General features: G+C 40.9%; 1 protein-coding gene across 1 annotated transcript; it reads left to right on the forward strand.

Annotated features, from left to right (window-relative positions):
• Window positions 1-2743: 2743 nt before the first annotated feature.
• On the forward strand, window positions 2744-20644 carry LOC141803038 (zinc finger protein 385D-like). Its single transcript, XM_074686904.1, has 8 exons — window positions 2744-2889; window positions 6589-6704; window positions 14653-14760; window positions 15191-15359; window positions 16360-16602; window positions 16685-16866; window positions 18662-18763; window positions 19081-20644. Exons 1-8 carry the CDS (start codon window positions 2880-2882, stop codon window positions 19327-19329), a joined length of 1179 nt encoding a protein of 392 aa, XP_074543005.1. The 5' UTR covers window positions 2744-2879; the 3' UTR covers window positions 19330-20644.
• The last annotated feature ends 147 nt before the right edge of the window (window positions 20645-20791 follow it).

Here is a 20791-nt window from a genome sequence, read left to right on the forward strand (position 1 = left end):
CAACATTTGCATTCTTCAACTTCACTGTAAAATATATTGGATATATATTGTGGGTGGTTCAGACAACAGGGGTGTGGACACATGGCTGATGATGGGAGGCACTTGCCCTAAAATCAGCATGGCCACCTCAAGTGTTACTCCAACATCAGACATTGTGAATGACTGTACATCTGGTTAGAAGACTAAAATCAAACTTCTTGCAGCCAGAGTGTACATAACAAGAACTTAGTCTGTATGACACCACCTGTTGGCTTCTGGAGAGTTCTTCTTTAAAGCTCAATGATATACAGCAAAAATACAGAAATAAGCTGATTTTTGTTTACTTCTTTGATTACTTACTCACTTGTCACCTTAATATTTCTTCAGGTTGTAAACATCTATATAGTATAAAATGGGCAGCTTAACCCTTGGATGCATGAATACACAGCCTGTTTCCCCCCCCCCTTTTTTGTCCTGAAGTGTTTTTATCTTTCTTAAGGCATACAAATAGTTTTTAATATTTTTTTCTCAAACATTTGATTTTGTCTTGAAAAAGTTACAGACATTTACCAGAGGAATAAAAAGTTTATCAACTGTATAATACACAAAGTTAAAATGTGTGAAAATATGTCAATTTTTATTTTTATTTTTGCAAAGAATGAAAAAGAAACAATTATTCATGCAATTATCAAAAATTTTATCTTCATTTATTTTAGTATTGAGTTTATACTTTTTTTAATGTTGAATGCTCAGGCTCGTGTAGTCCACTAAAGTGGACATGGTTGTAACTTTCTGAAAAAATTCAAACATTTGGAAAAGAAAAACGATGAAGAGTTTTACCATACAAATTATTGAATTTGGGATAAAATGACTTTTAAACAGTCGTCCACTGCAGTGACCACGATGCATCAGAGGCTTAATGCAGGAACCCCCTAACTTTGCTTTTGGCTTTAGAGCCACCTCGAGGTGCACACTTAAGGAACTAGGGTATTAGCGCCCCCTACCCAAGCTCCGTTTTTCAACACCAGTTACTGGTCAGCTGGTCACTTTTGTGGTTAGTGTGGTGAACTTGAATTTTTCTTATCCTAAAATTTGGTGATCAATCCCATTTAGTTGACTTCCTAAAGGACTAATAAGCATGATTCAACCTGTGTCCATGTGGTGTGGGGCACGTTGGAAAAATGCAAAGCATAACAGCTGGCAAGAAGCTGTTGCAACTTGGTGTGATATTAATCGTCGACAAAGTGGGCAAACAATTGTTTTCTATCCATGCTAAGGAAACTTTTATTGATTCATATATTACACATACATTTTTTGCTAAAAAATGGTAAATTATCCACACAAGGTGGCCCAGTTATGTTAGAAAAGTTGCTTATCAAAATTAGTACCACAAACCCTGAACAATAAGTCTGATGTGTTCAGCAAAGAGATGTTTTAGTTATCATCACCCACCTTAACTGGAAAGTCAGGTAATGTTAAACCTGACTCTATGAAACACTGAAGTCTGAAGAATGACTTCTCAACAGGAAACAATAACCAAGGTGCATCCGAACGCAGAATATTTAGTCGACACCCTGTGTCTCATAAAGTATTCATGACTCCATCACTTAAGCAAAAGTAGATTTGGTAAATGGATACCTAAAAGGTGGGGGAAGCTGGTTTTATATGTGTGTGTTGATGCATACTTCATGCCCTCCTTGCACAAGTCAGTACCCCAGTCAGCAGTAAGGCCACCTGGTTCAGAAAAAGCCATAAAGCCACTGGCTCGCCCGTGTTGTAAAGTGCTTCACTTTCTTATCTGCTCCCATTTTTTGTGCACGGCTGATTTAGATGCTTATTAGTTCCAGCAGAAGAGCAAACAGAGGTTGTATGTGTGTATGTGCCTTTTGAGGTCAACAGTTGAATTGAAAGCCTTCCTGAGCAAAATCCCCTCGGAGCTGTGGATGGTGGGAAAACACATGTTGTTCTCTGCTTTCCTGACACAGAGGGGGGAAACACACTCTGGCTTCAGGACAGAAAAGTTGAGCCGAGGTCATTAGAGAGAGATACAATAGCATGTAAGAGCACTCCAAAAAAAGAAAAACAAAAAAAACTTAAATCCTCAGTTTTCTGGATGAGGGAATGCATTTATGCATGAGACTGAGCAAATGCATGAGAGTGTGTGATGATTTTTTCTTTTTTTTTTTTGGCTGGACTGCAAATTGTGTGTCCTGTGTACTTGTATGTCTTTGCAGTGAAACGCTTAAGGATGCTTCTAAAAATACCACACAGGCCAGAGAGGAAAGAGAAGATGGGAAAGCATTTACAGAAGAGGAAGAAGAGAGGAGGATCCTTACAGACACAGCAGCTTTCCAGGGAAGCCTGCAGACAGGAGCCAGAATGTGGCCTGCAGGGGAAGGGAATCCCCAAATTTTGTGATTTGTATTGATTTTTTTTTTTTTTTGCATGTGGCCCCTGGCAGGCTCAGTGTGTTATTAAGGTGAGATCCTCGCAGTGGGATTTCAAACAGGCATGTGTCGCCTGCTCTGTGTTTGTTGGCATTATGGTTTGTTGCCCTATTCCAGGGTGGTACTGTAACACTCATTACAGGCATTCCTGCTTGTTTCCTGAGGAGGAAAGAAAAAGTATCCCTGGGAGATTTAGAAACAGGGCAGAGTTGTACACGAATCGTGAAGAGATGAAGAGTACATGAGGAGGAGGAGGAGGACTAGAGGGAGGAGGGGGCGGGTAGTTAGGAGAGGGAGGGAATCCAGATGGGAAAGAGCAGCAGTGGAGCCGCAGGAGGGAGATACAGAGGAGACCGGCTGTGAAGGAGGACACGCAAAGCTTCATCTCTGCCTGGAGATGAGAGGTACTTAAAAAAGACACTGAGCAACAGGATTGTCCTCATTGGCGCCGCCATGTATTTTGGTGAGTAATCGACGCATCTTCATCTCTAAAGAGTTCTTTTGTTGTCCACAATAGCGCGGCGGACTCACTTGTTGCTACGTTGAGATGGATGTGGGCTGCGTGGAGTCAGTCACCTGCTCAGAGAAGCAGACAGAGGCGGTGATAGGGAGTCTTATTCTGCACGATACAAGCAGATTTCCTGTTCTCAGTGTTTCAGTTCAGAGTGTTTCGACTGCACTTCATTCTTTATTCATCCTCATGGGAGGAAACATCCTGCAGAAGTAAGGACTGACATACAAATTGCAAATTGGTTCCCCAATAAAAATAGGAAAATACTGTTCTTAAACTGTTTGCATGTTTAATGTCTGTCTTGCATGTATTTTTTCCCCCAACAAGAAAAATAACTGAAAGCTAAAAATAAGACACATTTCGACCGGGTTATAACGTGTTAGATTTTGATGGACCACAGTTTCAACTCACTTTTAAAATCAAATTTTTAAAATCTCAAATTTTAAGATTAAATACGACATGTAATGGTAAACTTATTATTATTATTATTATTATTATTATTATTATTATTATTATTATTATTATTACTACATTTTATCTTTGAAGATACAGCATTCCGATATGATTCGTATGTACAGTGTAATTGAATTAAAGGTGTTTTTGTTGAGCCTTCGCTTCGACTCCAAGTTCACAAAGTTTCAAAACGTGTCAGGTCATGACAACTTCAGGGCGCCTTCTTGCAGACCTGATAGCGCTCCAATCTGACATCTGGCTCTCATTCTTTCACTGTAACGGTTTGTTGTAAATTGGCGCACGCGCAACAGCGAACTGGCATTTCACCAGCGCTCTGAAGTGATTTTTCTGTTGATCCGGTGGCTTGCCGTGCAGCACAGTCGGCGCGCTGGAGGGTGTGACAGTGCCAAACCAGCAGTGCCAAGTGTGCTCTTTTTTTTCTGCGCTCTGCCCCTGCTCTAAGGACGAGTCACCCCGCTTGTGTGTCATGGTATCTGTTCATGTTTGTACTCGTGTTCTCATGTTCTTTTTACAAGCCTCAGCTGGGATGAGAACACACGAGCAAGTGGTTTCCTTCACTCTAGTCTGATACTTTGCAAACTCTTGAAGAGTTATGCATCCAAAATTGCTTGCGCAATATCAGCAATTGCGCACCTGATCTGCTGATGAGACATTGAGCAACGAGCTCGTGGCTGTTGCAAAATAGCCAAAGAAAACTCAGATTAATCTGGACCTCAGTCAAGACAAATCAAAACACGTTTCAGACAGACAAATTCAAAGCTGTGCACACACATCTCAGAAAAAAATGCGGATCACCTAAAAAAAATACACCCTTTATTGTCGACATGATCTTCTGCATAATACTTTAAAAGTGTTACAAAACTCTTCATGCTTCAAGCGGAGCCAAACGCACGGTGCGTCATGACGCATGTCTTAGTTCCACCAAGGTATAGCTTTACAAATCATTTGAGCAAAATAAAAAAGCGCCCTGACCCCGAAACAGTTAAATTCTGATAAAAGTTCATCCTTGCCCTGGATTTTACACCACTTACAATCAAGGTTAAACTCGTGCACGTAAGCTACCGACAGCATGCACGTTTCCAGGGGCAACCTCCTCGTTTTCTGAGCACATGTAAACTGAAGTTGTTTACGCACTCAATTCAATTCATGCACACACACATCCACGCGCGCGCGCGCTGGACTCAGGCAAGTTAAAGGCAATCAGACTAATGGCGGAGCGGATGGGTGTGTTGTGATATGATTATGATGATTACTCATTCGGGCTGGTCCTGAATCAGGCTGTAATCAAGCTCAGAGAACATGTAGAGCAGAAAACAAGCAACGACAATCAGGAGTCAGCAACACAAACAGGGTGCCAGTTACTGCACTCTGGGTAATGGACTCGTTGAACCAGGAAAGAGGAAGAGAGAGAGAGACTGCATCCAGACCATAGCTGAGATTCAGCACCTGTAGAGTATTTGATTAACCTGTTGCGCCTCCCCCCTGTGTGTATGTGCAAATTTGGCTCCATCAGTAGACCTAACAGGAGTTGAAATTTAAGCGTAATTCAAGAAAATATCTAATCAGTTAACAGGTGCTTTCATCAAACAAATTATAAGTTCTTTAGTTCTTTGGTGGAATGAAAGGTCAACAGGTCCCCCCTCATAAAGTCCACCAGGAAGCAAGTGCGATTGTGCATGTGTTCATATTTCTAGCTTTAGCAGCCAAACTGTTTTTTTTGTCCTTCATATTTTTTGGATCCTGCTTTGACTTTTTGTTCAGTCTAAAGCAAAATGTTCAAAATTAGAAAAGCACTCAGAGAGCGCAGACCTCCGCCAAGCATATTGTGATTGTCATGCAACACTTTAGTCCTACTTTAATGTTATACTCCATTTCAGCAGACTGTCTGCTACAATTTGGTGTTAGTTGCAGGTTTGTACCATAATTTGTTTCCTGACAGTGTTGAAAATTATAATGATCTGTTACATATTTCATATTCCATCTTATATCTTAGTATCCAGAATATTGCCAGGATGTGGATCATACTTTTACATCTGTCAGAAATTATGGTGACCTTGTCTTGTATTGTTTTGCAAAGCAGTCCGGCCATTTATTGTAGAGTCAAACACACATATGTTCAAAACTGGCCCTATCTCACAATGATAAAGAATACTTAAAAAAAAATCCTGGTTCCAGACAGCGATCCAGATCACCTCCAAATGTAATCACTTCTTCCTTATCCCATTTTGAACATTTCCTGAAAATTTCATCAAGATCTGTTCATAACTTTTTGAGTTATTTTGTTCACAAACAAACAGACAAACTCTCCCAAAAACATTACCTCCTTTGCAGAGGTTAACGTTACTTTGGTTTAACAAGATATATCGCTCCACACTTTTCTAACATCCAAAAGAAAATATTTGTAGCCTTGGCGAGTTCTGATATCAGCCGTCTGAAGATAGTAAAGGAACCAGAGTAATTATTCATATAATTGAGTTATCATCATTGGTGACAGCAGGTCTTATTTAAATTAGAGAAATATACAAAATGATTCACAGAAAATTGCTAAAACAGAAATGTCCATTTGCTGCTGCTTTAACAATGTTCTTTTTAAAAAAATGAAAACTAAAGAAACGACTCTACAAAAATTACTCTGAAGTAGCTTGTTCTGATGTCCTCCATTAAGCAGTGATTATAAGTTTCACACTTTTTTTTACTGCCTGTAGAGACGAGTGGGTGTTAGAGATGATAAATTGATGTTTGATCTAAGTGAACCTTTATTTCTTTCCCTGTAGGGATGACTGAAACTAAAATGAGACAAATGTCAACTCTGATAAAACAAACCTTTTTAGTTGTCACACTCAAAGCTGTCTGGGACCATAAAATGTATCATTTCCAAAATTACCAGGACCCCAAATTCATTCTGATTATTTCATATTTCTTGAGGAAATGACTTTTTTTTCAATAATTTCATAAATATCAAAGAAACAGAGCCTTGAACTGATTTGTTTCTGGCAAACCTAAAAAACAAACAAAACAATTAAAAGCATCAGGCAGTAAAGTGGGAGAAAATGCACGCTCAGGGAAATGTTATTGATCACCAAAGCACCTTTATGTCTTCATCTTGTTGGGATTTACAAGCCATAGGATTCACATAACTTCTTATGAGTCACACCTCTATGTATTTATGTCTCCTAGGTAATGTGTGTCACAGCGCTCTGCCGCCACTAACTCGTCCCACCTTGGGTAGGACCCCGACCTCCTCCGATGCCAAGCCTATCCTCCCCTTCCACCTGCTGCCTGGGTTTAATGACGTGAGTACCATCAGTCACTGTGATTGTCATGCTCCCTGACCTCACTCTGCTGCCTTAAAGTATAATCAAGAGCTGTAAACTTAAATGTGTTTATTTCTTCTGCAAGTGGAAGACTTTGTGACATACAACAGTTTCAACACACAGACACATGAGCTTAAGCTGCCTACACCTTTCCAAATATATCACCTCTGATGCACAGAGCTGTGACATTTCCACTGAACCCGGGGGGTGGAGCTGATTCCTTGGTATTCCTCACGCAGCTCTTCTTGAAGCTGTCTGCCCCCGGTGTATGAGCAGGGTGAAGGCAGAGAGTGGAAGTTTAAGCCCCGAGGAGGGTAGATGTGTCAGCCAGGGTGAAGGCTGATGTTTGCCTTACACAAGACTCCTGCTGTATAACTTATTATCCTGGCTGTGAGGCAGATGAAATCATTTTCATGTGTGATTCAAGGTATATGACACTGCTGAAATGAAAACACTGAGCATTAAAATAGTTCCTGTCTCCTCTTTGACCTCACTCTTTCACTTATATAAAACTTTATTACAAAAACATTAACTTAAAATGAATTGAAACACCCAGGAACCCAGCCAAATTACCACTCCAATGAAAAAATGACTATTTTGCTTTTGTTGTCTTTCTTCTTTCTCCAGACTGTGATGATCTTTTAGACATGTGAACAAATTTTTGAAACGCATAAAAGTAGTGTTTAAGGACTGTGACAAATTGATGTGTGAAAGTGCATCTTCTGACATGTTGTTACATTTTATGCCTGGACAATGTGGAAATTATATAGCCAAGATAAATAACTGCATGCAATGCTGGACGACTTGTCTCTGCTGTCTACTGATGTGAAGCCAAAACAATCTCGAGAATAGGTGCTGACAATTTGGCTGATGATGACATTAGAATCCAGAGTGAGTGGATATAAACACACAGACAAGCACATTTTGTATAGCAGACAGAGAGCTGGGAAAACCAACACAAGAAACATCTCCCTGCGCCTTCTCTGTGAAGATGTGATCCATGACGTATGATCACCACAAGCACACCTCTCGGCAGCCATTTTGAACAAAGTGGGGGGTGTTAGAGGGCTGTGTTGGACCAAAACGACTTACTATAAGTCCAAAAGTCTCCAAAGTTGTTGCTCTTTGTGTCTCATTGTGCTGACTCTGATGAGATGGCGCTACATGTAAACAGGTGCTTCACAATGACGTCGGCGGGCCTTGCGTGTGCGCTATACCTGCTAAAGTCTGGTTCATACAGGGGTAGTGTGACCGCTGGCCGTACTAGTACCACATGGTTTGGATGACCGCGCCCTAAGTGTTTGAGCATTAAAAGGTCAAAACTTACAGGTAGGGTCTGCAGGAATTTTTGTTACTTGTTGATAAACACACCATTCAAATTGGGCTCCTCCTCCTTTGCTCAGTGCCAGCGGCAGCACACACCCGCAGCTTATGTGGTACCTGCTCAGCAGAAAGCCAACTCGTGTTGCTCTTCGCCCCAAGCTACTATCTAAGTACCAGAAAGCGAGTGAAAGTCAAGCCAAAGTTAGTTTAACTTCCACTATTGTAGCTGTTTTGGATAGCTTCTTCCACTCGCTATTATGTCACTTGTGCACTGGGTGCGCTGTGATTGGCTGAGGTAACCATGCTTACATTCTGCAGCATCCCAAATCAACCAAAACATCAACATGCAGGCTGAGGAGAGGGTTCAAGCAAGACACAGACACTGACACACATGTACATTTCCTTTGGGGATTCATAAAGCACATTCTATTCTATTCTATTCTATTCTATTCTATTCTATTCTATTCTATTCTATTCTAGACCCAGAAGTGAGGATTGAACGGGATTATTCCTGTAAAAGTTGACACTTTATTTTGTAGGAAAATCCTGCAGACCCTACCTTTTAAGTATTTCAAAAAGTCTTAATTTCTATTTTCATCAGTCCACGTTTTACATAATACCTGTAACTTCTCCCTTCCAACCTTCAAACCTTTTTGCCAATCTGTGGATTTCCAAAACCTGTCGCTTGTGCTTCATCAACTGTGAAAGCATTGAAATTCTACTCATACTGAGTTATCAAAACGCATGAAATGCACGTATGAGTGAGAAGGCATTGCTTGTTTGATTCCAATAACTTCTCTTATTCATCTTATTCATTATGATAATGATTTTGCAGTCTGTTTATTGCAAACGCTCATATCGTGGTGGTGATGAGATGACATTCCTCCCCTCAGCGGATATTAGACATCCGATCAGCTCTGCGTCTCCTCTCCTCTGGTTTCTCACCTGTCTGTTCCACTTTCCTGTGTTGATTTGCCCTCATCACCTTCCTCACTTCAGCTCCCTGTATTCTATTTTTCACTTCGTCTTTGGCTGTCATCTTTTCCTCCCTTCACCCTCTTATGAACCTTTTTTTTTATCACTTTAAAAGACCTCATCTCTTGGTCTCTCCATGACTAACTCCAAGCCATCTTCTGGACTCCTTTTTCAAACTTGCTCTTCTACTAGCGCACTGTCACAACCAGATGAATTCATTTTTGTTTAAATGTAGATACATTTGACTGTCTTTTGTCTGACTCAGACCATACCAAATGTTGAAAAAAAGTAATATAAGTACCTCACATCACCTTCTCCCTGCTGAATCACATCCCCCTCTCTTCTATTTATAAATCTGTCCTTTCTTTCGTTTCCAACACTTCTCCCACTCTGCAGCTGCAGGAAAATTGTCACCCCTTTAAAAAGTTACTGACCTTTACAATCCCTGATATTTCCCTGCTGTAGTTATGAAGATATATGGCTTTTACACTTTCTATATAGGACAAAATGTGGCTACATGCCTGTGATAATAATGCAACCTGTGGAGATGGGGACTTCAAGGTTGGAAAAGTATTATGTTACCAACTTTCTCTGGACATTTTTCCAAAGTAAAGTTCAAAGAAAAATGTAACAGAGTCGAGCACATCTGAAATGTTGAGATATGTCATATACATTTTTCTGACCATAACTACAGCTCACTACAAAAGAGAATTCAGTGTCAAAGGAAAACTTTTCATGAATATAAACCGTAATTTAAAGGCACTAGACCCCATGTGTTTGCCTATATAAAGTAAAGAACAAGGCTATGTTTGGAGGCCACATGTGGGTTGTCTTGGTTACGACAACGTTTCACACGTGTGTGTGAATGTGTGTCATGAGCCAGAGAGCCAGAGCAGCAGACTGGGACATGTAGTTCAACAGTGCTTTCTTTGTTTTATTTCCAAGCAAATAAAATTAAAATGACAAAGAACCAAAAGCAGAAGCTCATTCATCATAACCCAACCCCTTTCAAGGTGCTTGATGTCATGTGCTCACATGTCACTCTGGTACACTTTGTAAATCCAGGAACATTCATCACTGTAAATGTTGACTCTGCTCCAGAATGAAAGCCTGCTTTACTTCACTTAGCCATATGTTCAGGCCATTATTCACTCGTTGGAGCTATATGTGTCTAACACACCATCACTGCTGTGTGTGGGGAGGTGAGCGTACTGCGTGCAGATAAATACTGAATCTAATATCATGTAGTCCTTTGGTCACTGTGTCAAAAACTTAATTTATGATTTCATTTATGATGTCATCCTTTTTGATCTACCAGCTGATGTTAGCGAAGGGTGGAAAACTAAAATAACGTTTTTTTTTACTGCTGTGTTGCAGATGTGTAAGCAGACAAATCTTTTTCATTTTAAATGAAACACATAAATGATGGTACACGTGTAAAATTCCAAGCTAGATGACATGTTTTGTAAGCTAGTGAGTGCTAACAGTGGCTAATGCGACTTGCAGCGACCTCAGTTTGACAGTAGTCTATGAGCTTTTTGAGAAGCTAGCGCTAGCATTCAAACACTTTATTGCATGCCGATTTGATTACAGTTATTCACAATATGGAAATGCATGAAATGCCTAACTAATGACTAAAGCTACAGGTTATGTACGCAAAGACATAGGTGAATTTTAGTGTTAGCTTTTTCTGCATTGGCTATCTGAATGAATTTCCAATCAGGTTATGATAATAAATCATTAGTGATTCACATTCAATTTACACCTGTTGTTAAATCAATTTTAGACATTTGTGTTAATAGTTAACGTTTACTATCAAATGAGGGGTGAGTTACTACTCATTTAAAAGAAAAATAAAAGTTCAAATTATATGGAACAACAGGCTATATTTAAGGCTTTAACAATTCAGCTGATAGTAGATTATTTGACAACAGCTAAAGAAAACAAATCGTGAAAATTCACGAGGTATGTATATAGATATCCTTAAAGTTATGAAGGTATTAGCTAGCATATTAGCCACCATTTGTTAATAGCTTGTGTTTGCATTCAGCCACTCCCTTGCTTAAGATACTATGGAGAGGCATAGCCTAAAGTTAGCTCTGTGACTTAGATAGCTTAGTTGGCTAGGAATTTGTTGCGTTGTCAGTGTTATCTTTTAGCCAAGTCAAAACCGTAGACTGTATAATAAATGGACATAGTCTCTGCAACATCTCTTGTCTGTTTCTGAGGAAAATCTTTGATAGGGGCCATCTTGGAAATGAGGCGGGCTTTGAGCCTCCACATTAACAGCTACAGGGTGTCCCCCTGTTTCTCCAATTGGGTGAACTTATGTTCTTAATTTCTTCTAAACTGCTGAGTTAGAAAAAAATTCACCTCCCATACAGTGTGTGCTGTTAGACAAATAAGCCAAATTAGCTAAAACAATTAATTACACTACATTTTGGTGAATTTAAGGAGGCAGAATTAGTAGAGGTTGACTGATAAAGGGAAGGAGACAAACTCCAAATGATTCAATGCTTAATCTGTCGTGTGTACAGAGGAAAGAAACAAGAGGTGATGACTATGAAGGGCATAATAACTTTGCCACAGGTGCTTGTCTGCCCCAGAGTGTTGAGTGGGAGTCCTAAGGGAAGCAACAAGGTGACTTTGATCAGACAGAGAAGAAGGGAGAGGCAGAGGGTTTCAGAGGAGAGCAGATGGAGAGGTGAAGGGAGGAATGTTTGATGGAAGGTCGGGCATGGAGCCCCGGGAGCCAAGGAGGGATTGAAACAGGCTTTGAACAACTTAAAAATGTTCAGGCTCATACAGAGAAACATAAAAGTCCAGCTCTTGTATATACTTAGTATTTATGTGTCTATGTTGTTATCTCATTTAGCTTTTTAATGGTTTAATGTTGTGGTTGTAACCTCTGGTTGTAGTTACTATAAATGATTCTGAATATGATACACTAAATAACTGTGTTATTTCTGTTTATTATTACCATATACACAAACAGCTGCAGGGAAACAGAGAGATAAGAGACTGCAGCGATACACTCCCTTGTAGCCCCCCTGGAGAGATGATCAAAGCAAATAAGCAAGAGCATACTCACACTCTCACACCCTCAAACTCACACTTACAGTCAGATTCTTTGGCTTTGTAACATTTGAAGAGCAAATAACTCATCTTTGCTACTACAGAAACTGGGAGAATCTCAGTTTCAGTGCCATGCGTTATGTTCTCGGTGCCTACAGGACTAGTTGGCTGAGCCATAATAACACATAAATCTCTCTGTCACTTCAAGCCACATTTCCATAAAGTCTCCCTGGTCGTGGCTGGTTATATGGCTCTCTACATTTCATCACAGGTAATAGGTTTGTTGTGCCCCACAATGGCTAGAGGAGTTTTATTAGGCTTAGTGTATATATAGGGTCATTAAACACTGCAGAGATGCACAAAGCTGTGTGGTCAGTCTCATGCAAACAAACACACACATGCAAAGACTCAGAGAGGTTTACAGCCCAACTCTCAGAGAGGAGACAGTAGGAGTAGAAAGAGTCGGGCTTGAAAGGGTTGATAGTTCTCTCCTTGGTTTGCTCTTTGTTTGTCCATAATTCAGTGCAACACAATCTCAGAAAGATATCACAATTCAGCAGTGATTGTAAAATATAAAATGTCTCCAAGTCCTCTGACCGTCTGTGTGGGACGCCACCCGCTCGGAAAAAAAAAGAGCCATAATACTGGGTGAGGTTGGGTTTTTAGCACCCTCTAACCCTGTAGGTTTGAAAGATGGCTGTAAAAGGTTTATAGTCAGAGCTCCATCATGGAGAGCAGAGGCTGTGGACAGGTGGGATTTACGGTGGTCACAGCTGACTCTGGTTGTTTTTGTGTGGAAAATATGAGTGTTAGCTTCTCGCAGGAGCTCGGCATGTTGAGACAACTAGATGATTAATCACCAGCACCCTTGCCAGTTGGCACCAAAATTCATAGTCTGTTGAACAAATTATTATTATTATTATTTTATTTATCCAAAATCCAGTGTAGGCTGTGCTGCCATCCATCACCAGTTGGGGCTGTAGCTCAGGTTGATGACCTTTGTGGCGATGCTACAATGTCTTACCACCCAGATGTAAACAAGCACAGATACAATTTCACAGTGCAGCACCGTGTGGCTGTATTTTGACCAGAGTGGACACGAAGTCGATAAGACGAGAAAGCTCATCAGAATTTAAATTTCAATATCAACAACTTTTCGTCACCTTGGGACATCCTTAGGCCTCGTTTCCACAACGCTTCACCCAAAACGCTAAAAATGCAGTGAAAAAAAAAATCTGCATCTACATGGATAAATGCTGCAGTAAGTATTGCAGGCCTGTGGTTGGTACTATAACTATCTTGTCCAGAAGCAGCTTTTGTTAGATCTCCACTGAAGTAGAGTTTGGCCAATCATCTGGTATATTGGTGAATGCCAAGTGCAGAAGTGGTTCATCAGATTCACATTTTGTTGAAAGACAGTCAGCAGCACAACATGCACGTGTAACACATGCACATGTGCTAAGTGGAGTTTGACATCAGCATTTCCAGTGAAAACTCCGGCTTACTGTTTACACGGCAAATGGCGTTTTCAGAACAATACCACTCAGGAGGCTGTTTTCAAAAGTTAACGTTTTAGGTCGGCTAAAACGCTGTTTCCATGTAAACGAGGGGCTGAAACATAAAAATGCTTTTGCATTTCATCCTAAAACAGTTGTTGTGTAAACAACTGATTTAGGATCTCACTCAGGACCCGTCATCTAAAACAACGTGGCGCTCCAGCGCTCTTTGCTACTTGATTTGAAATGTTGCCTCTGATGCTTTGTTTTTTTGCTGCAGTTCCAGTCAACAGGGGATAAAAGTTTACATTTGAAAAGAACGTGTGTACATTGTGAAGCTTTTTTTGCTGGTAAACATTTAAATAGTTCATAGTTTAAAAAGATATTAACTTCAGTTATTCCAAATACTCATTTTTTGCCTTTGCCCAAAACATTACCAGTCTTATCCCACAGTAGAGCTTGCAGGTTATTATTTAACACTGGTATTGAATTGATATTGGTTGATACCAAACCCCTGGTATCGGTAACAGAACCACAAAAGTTGGATTGGTGCATCCCTAGTATGAACACATTCAACAGCGTGTCTTCAGAAATTTCATTGATAACATCATGCACCTTTTAAAAAACAGCTTGTTAAATCAGGCTGCACTTGAACTTAGCACACCAACTCTTTCTCTGACAGTCACATTTCAAACATAAAAGGGTTTAGGTGTCAAAAGATTTATGTCAGCGTGGCACTTTAAACCTGATGGGGTCTGGGTTTAGCTTCCCTGGAGTTTTGCCATTTACACACTTATTTTATGGTCTCTGGTGAACAATATATGAGCTACATGTGTGTTGTGTTCATGCATTGCTGGGTTCCAGACAAAATACTCCCTCATTCTTGTTGCCTCTACCTCTGACCTGAGACAAAATAAATCAGTTATTTTAACCCCTAACCACGGACAGTTTGTCATTTGCACCTTGGGTGATCACATTCATTAACTTCTCTGTCTTGTCTTTTTTGCACAATCCTACACAGGTCAGCACCTTTACGTCATGCTTCTCCTTTGTTACAGATGGATCCTGTCCATAAAGCTCTGATTGGCCCAGGTTTTGGGTTGATCTCACCCCTGAAGAGAAAGCCCAGTGCCTGTGGAGTGTGTCGACTGAGATTCAACTCCGAGGTGGGCGTTGTCTTTTGGGAAACACACAGTTGTAATTGTTTTTCTCTCAGGTTGCTTTCATTTCTCACACACACCCATACATGACAGTTGAGCGTTGAAGGAGACCTGCCCTTGTTTTTTGGCTGTCTTATTGAGTAAAAGCTGCTTCACACACCTTACATGACCTTTGTAAAGCATTTATTTCCTTTGTGATTATTACAGAATAAGTCACATAAGCACTTAGACAAGCTGTGTTCAAATGTCACCACATGTATCCGAGGGGGAGGAAAGTCTTGAAAGGTGAAACAGAGGGATCTTTGTCTGAGAAAAAACACTGACTACATTGAAATTCAAGTGATGTTTTAAGCCTGGATTTCAAAGTGCTGTCAGGTTCAGGTAGAATTCTCTGTCCATTTAATTCACATTATCTTGTTTGCTCTGTTGTTCACAGGTGCAGGCTGCTTCCAATTACAGCGGCAGCAAACACGCAAAACGGCTGAAATCTCCGGACGCCCCTGATTCAAAGATCAAGACCTCTGAACTGGCTGCCAAGGAAACCACACTGCAAATCCTCCCATCGCCCTGCTCACAGCTCTCCATCTCTGACACATCATCAGGAGGTGTGTGTCTCTGCAGGCACGCATACCTTTCCTCTGTGTGTGTGAATGTGTCTGTGTATGTGTGTGCGTACGTGTATGTGTGTGTGTCAGGACATGAAACGTATGACAGCTTTAGATATGGTGTAGGAATAAACGTCTCAGACCCTCTTTCCCCCTCAGTCGTGACTTTAACTCTTTGATGTGATGAGCCTCCTGCTGCTCAGGGTTTCACAGTGCAGAGATTAAAGGTTGAGCACTCCGTCCTCTTCACGTCTACATTAACCGGCCTCCCCGGCATCTCCGGAGATCAAACACACACTCATATTGCTTTGAATATGATCCATGGATGTTTTTCCCTCATTTCCTGGAAACATGTCGACATAAGTGTGTTTGTCAATGCATCGCCTGCATCCACCACGTGTGCCAGTCCTGATGTGTTGCTTCTGTACCTGTGTGGGCGTTTGGGAATGAAAATAATACATTTTGCTGCGAGCAAAAGAGCAAAAAAAGAGAGAGGAGAACTGCACTTGACAACTCTAATGTGAGAGTTTGTTTGTGAGAGGAGAAGAATAAGTGATCATTTCCAGTCTGGAGTGGATGAGCTCTCCCAGGATTACTTCAGCAGCCTCATTGGCCCCTGAAGAGCGGGGAATCAATGGTACTGAATAGACACCCACTCAAGAAAGCAGAGCTAATCATTGTTATTAGCAACGAGTGAATCCTTAAATCAGCATGCACTCCTCCAGGGAAGCTTTTCAAGTCAAGTTGCACAAAAGATAATCGAGCCAAATCATCTCTATAGAAAAACTGTTGTTTAAGTGCTGGCTGGTTGAACCTTGTGTAATTATTACTATTACTCCAATGATTAAGGAGGCTCGTAATTAGCTTAGCAAGTTTCTCTTCTATTCCTGAACATGTTGTGAAATGGTCCTTGTTTTGTATAACGTTCTGAAATTTTGGATGTGAAACTGCTCTTGTTTTTTCACTCTGCGCACTTCTTGTGTTATCTTTGATCTTTCAGAAACAAATGTTTCTGCAGAGGTGGCACCATCCAGCAACTGCCCAGCAGAAACCATGAAAACACCCTCCGAGCCCTCTCTGTCACCAAGCCACACAACGCCAGAGAAGGAGACACAGCGAGACACAGAGGTGGACGTGGCTCCAGGGGAGGAAACGGAAGAAGAAAAAGCCAAACGCCTGCTTTACTGCTCCCTCTGCAAAGTGGCTGTCAACTCTGCCTCCCAGCTGCAGGCGCATAACAGCGGTGAGAAACTGTACGCACAGCTGTAATCGCCCTTTGTTTGCTGCGTTTGGTTCAGTGTTGATCTTTCTGTGTGCCTGCTCAGGCACAAAACACAAGACAATGCTGGAGGCCAGGAGTGGCGACGGAGCCATCAAGTCCTTCCCGAGGACAGGGGTGAAAGCAAAGTTGGCAGCACCATCTGAGTCCTTGACTGGACTCCAGAACAAGACTTTTCATTGTGAGATCTGCGATGTGCACGTCAACTCTGAGACTCAGCTCAAACAGGTTTGTGACTAAAAAATAAGTTCAGACCTGTTGCTATGGAGTGGAAATTTGACATATTTTATGTGATCATGAAGTGGAACTGACATTCGGATGCACAAACAGGAGCTGGAAAAAAAATCTCTAAGTCTGAAATCTGCTTTCTTTACATTTAACCCACACACACACAAAGGTTTAGTCCGATAAACAGCTTAAACAACTTAAATATTAATGCCTGTTGTTTAAATATCATTTTTCCATTTTAGTTTATTATTAGGGCTTAGGGGAGAGAATGTAATTCCTAATTTGCAGTTGTTAGATGACTTCTCCTTTAAAAAAAGGGTAAGTTTTAGTATCATTTATCCTCCTTTGGCTTTAAAAGCTGATTAAAGGAGCCATGAATGAGTAAAAGTGGAGGTTTCGAGTAGAGATAGACTGATATTGTTTTTTCAGGGACGATACCGATTATTAGATGTCTGATGACCGATATTTGGAGCTGATATTCATTTACAGCAAAAGTGAAAATATTGGCGTGAACTTAGCTTAAATTCCTTTTAGGGATATTTTTATTAAACCTGCTTCAACCAGCCGCAGCCAAAAATGGCCCAGCCGATGATCGGTCTATCCCTAGTGCTGAGGCTTCATATGCTGTATGTAAATCTAATTCCTACGCCAGAATAAGTCTGACTCTTGGGGTGTAATTGAATTCAAAACCTTCACAGCTCAAACTAAGAAAGTAACTGGCATCTACAGCTGTAGGGTAGAGGAGATGAAGTAAATTTATTTGAGTTATGACAACATTCATTGCGCTGTTTCAAAATCTAGCTTAAGGAGATGCTCTATTTGTTCAAAGAGGGGTTATATGAGGTATAAGTTCAAACACATATGCTGCTGAGGGGTTCAGTTTTACCATGAAATTCAATTGACTTGAGGAGACCCAAACATTAATGTAGGAGTGGCACATTATGACCAGGAATAAAAAAAAGCAAGGTGAAGTGCTGGAAGCACCCTCTTAGATCAAACTTACAATTGACACATTTAACCACACTTTAAAAAAGCCAAACTATCCCTTTAATGAATAGCACCAGAGCAGCTGTATGTGTGTTTTGCAGTACTGTGTGTTTTGTGTCTTGCTCAGTAACTAAGTGACTAGAGTTGCCACGTTGCTCGGTCAGACTGAACACTGGGTAAGTGACAGGAGAAGCTGACTTGTCAGACTTCCTGCTGCTTCTTCGCTCTTATCACCGTGAAACTGTGAAAAGGTTACCGTTTCACAGATTCACTCCTTGCACATTTGAACGAAGGAACAGACAGGGCCATCATCACTTGCGCTACAGAAAGCCGTTTCAGGCCCTCGGCATATTTTATTCCAAATTATTTCACACCTGTCGCTGCAGGTGACTTAAATTCACAGATCCCATCGTGTAAAGTACCTGAAGGGACCTAGCATCTCATCAGTGTGACGTTAGCATCTCTGTGCGTGATGTGAATGCTAAGCACTGGTCTGTTTCAAAAGTTTTCTGTGGCCAGGTGCTCATGAATATGCAGCTCTTCAGTGCTGACTGTGCTATAGCCATCTGTTTGCGCTTGTCAATCAAATCAAAAGAGATCTCCAAACCTGCCCCTCATGAATATTTTACTCTCAAAGTCAGAGAGAACAAATATCAGCAGCCTGCCTCTCGTCCAAGCAGAAGCTTTGAATTGGACTCTTTCCTGATTACTCAGTCGTAGAAACAAATGCCACAGCCTTTGCCTTTCTTCTTCATCCCTCTGTCTTTGTTTTCCTGTGTTGATCTGTGTTTCTCTCCTCTACCTGCAGCACATCAGCAGCAGGAGACACAAGGACAGAGCAGCAGGTAAACCGGCCAAGCCCAAGTTCAGTCCTTACTCTCCCACCCCGCGTCACCAGAGTTTCCAGGCAGTGAGTGCACTTCTTTGATTTACCTTTGTGTACCCTGTTGTGACTCTCCAGACCATCCACTCCCTCAGTCTAATGAGACAAATCGTGTGTGGAAGGAATCTTTTGTCTTAATCTGATGACGTTAGAGGAAAGACAAAAGGTCAGGATGCACTCGGATAAGATCTGGCAGTACCAGGGACAACTTGAACTTCTGTTTTTGCCAAAATAGCTTTTGAGAATTGATCTCTGTGTCCTTCTCTAGTTCCTTACTTAAACTTTTCAATTTTCCTCTGAGAAAGGGAAAAAACTTGATTGCAGTTTGTTTGTTTCCTCCTCAGATTCGTCTCGCTCTACAGAAGAACCAAGCCATGACCAAACCTTTGGCTTCGTGTCTACTACAGCGTCAACTCTCAGTTGCTGCTGCTGCTGCTGCCATGTCGGCTCTGCCCTCCTTTCCTCTCCACCCTGCTTCAAACTCCAGCCCCGCCCTGTTTCAGTCCCAGCCCCTCTCACAGGCGCTGCTGCATCCATCACCCAGACCCAGTCTCTGTTCAGCACACACACCAGTTCTCTTCTCTCCATACTGACCAAGTGGAAGTCTCCATTAGGCTACAACTTTGGCCTGAAAACTGAGACAGAGCTAACTGAACTTCAAATATCAGCAGATACTGTGGCCATTGTGGACCAGGAAAGATTATTTGCTGGGGCTAAATCCACAAGGCAGCTTGTGACAGAGGATAAAAAGAGTGTGTGTGTGTATGCACAGGTGTAGTCATCACAGAAGCATAACATTTTTACTGCACTAGCTTCATTCTTCAACCAAATCAGCTACAGACGAACACATGGCCCCAAGTGCTCCGCAATGAAGTAAACAGATAACAAGTAGATCTTTTTTTTTCACATTAAGAGCATTAAGGCCCAGTTATCCTCCCGTTACAAACAAAAATGTATATGTCCTTTTCAAACGTTGCCATCACTTCTCACACACATCAGTGTATCCTTTACATTTGCATTGCTGTTCACCAATACATCCACCAGGGGGGGCAGCTCAGAGTCAAAAGTTTATGACAACAACAAACTCAAAAACAAACATGGCGACTGTGGACGAGGTGTTGGTGATGTAGTGCTTGGATAAAAGACTAAACAAGAGGCAACATTTTATGGCAGTGGTCTGTAAGGCTGCTAAATGGACCATGAAAGTTATTTTTTCTTCATGTCTCACTCGGGAAGTAGCAGCAACACTGCACCTGTTGTGCCATATTCTGCACCCCTTGCGTCAAATGCACCCCCTCCAGCGGAACGCACAATGGATGCGTAGATATAGAGCATAGACTGTTAACGCTGCATTTCCTATCTGATCATTTCCTTGACTGTTGGGGAGGTTGCCAGAAAATAAAAATTAAGGTGGTTGATTCAATAAGCATGTGTAATTGCAAGTCATTAACAAAAACTGAAAGAAGTCCGTATTGTGGAGAGGATAAAATATTCACACACAAACTGACTTTGACCACATGAGCTACGTTTGGTGGTGACTGGCCCTTTAAGCGAGCGTCCTCAGGCTGTGAGCATTTACAGTCTATGCTCTATATCAGGGGTCTGCAACCTGCGACTCTGGAGCCTCATGCGGCTCTTTGACTCCTTTGCAGTGGCTCCTTGTAGCTTTAAAAACTTTATAAAAAATAGACAAATTTTTACAATTTTTTCTTCCAAAGGGTTTAAATGATAACAACTCAGACACTAAACAATTCACAGTTTAACATTGTGTTGTACAAAATATGTATAACCTCTTGCAATAAAGCTTCTACATTTTTGTCATTTAAAAAAAAAAAAGGATTTTTTTTTAACTTCAATTTTCCATTTTCTCAAATTTTGAAAAGGGGGGGGGGGATTCAGCAAATTTTTGAAGTATTTATTGAAATCCAATTTTTTAACTTAATTTGCAGTTTTTAGATATTTTTTTTAACAATTAAAAAAAAATAAAGCTAAATTTAGAAATTGCATAATTTAGGTTCGGCATTTTTTTTTTACATTTCAAAATTTTGGCATGTT

Source organism: Halichoeres trimaculatus, unplaced genomic scaffold (genome assembly GCF_033239565.1).
Source record: "Halichoeres trimaculatus isolate MK-OKI-2021-1 unplaced genomic scaffold, fHalTri1.1 fHalTri1_scaffold_14, whole genome shotgun sequence".
In the NCBI taxonomy this organism is placed as follows: domain Eukaryota; kingdom Metazoa; phylum Chordata; class Actinopteri; order Labriformes; family Labridae; genus Halichoeres; species Halichoeres trimaculatus.

Coding starts and splice junctions, on each gene's coding strand:
- LOC141803038 (XM_074686904.1), top strand. Junction 6,705..14,652: donor TGCTGCCTGGGTTTAATGAC/GTGAGTACCATC, acceptor CCTTTGTTACAG/ATGGATCCTGTCCATAAAGC. Junction 16,603..16,684: donor GCTGCAGGCGCATAACAGCG/GTGAGAAACTGT, acceptor GTGCCTGCTCAG/GCACAAAACACAAGACAATG.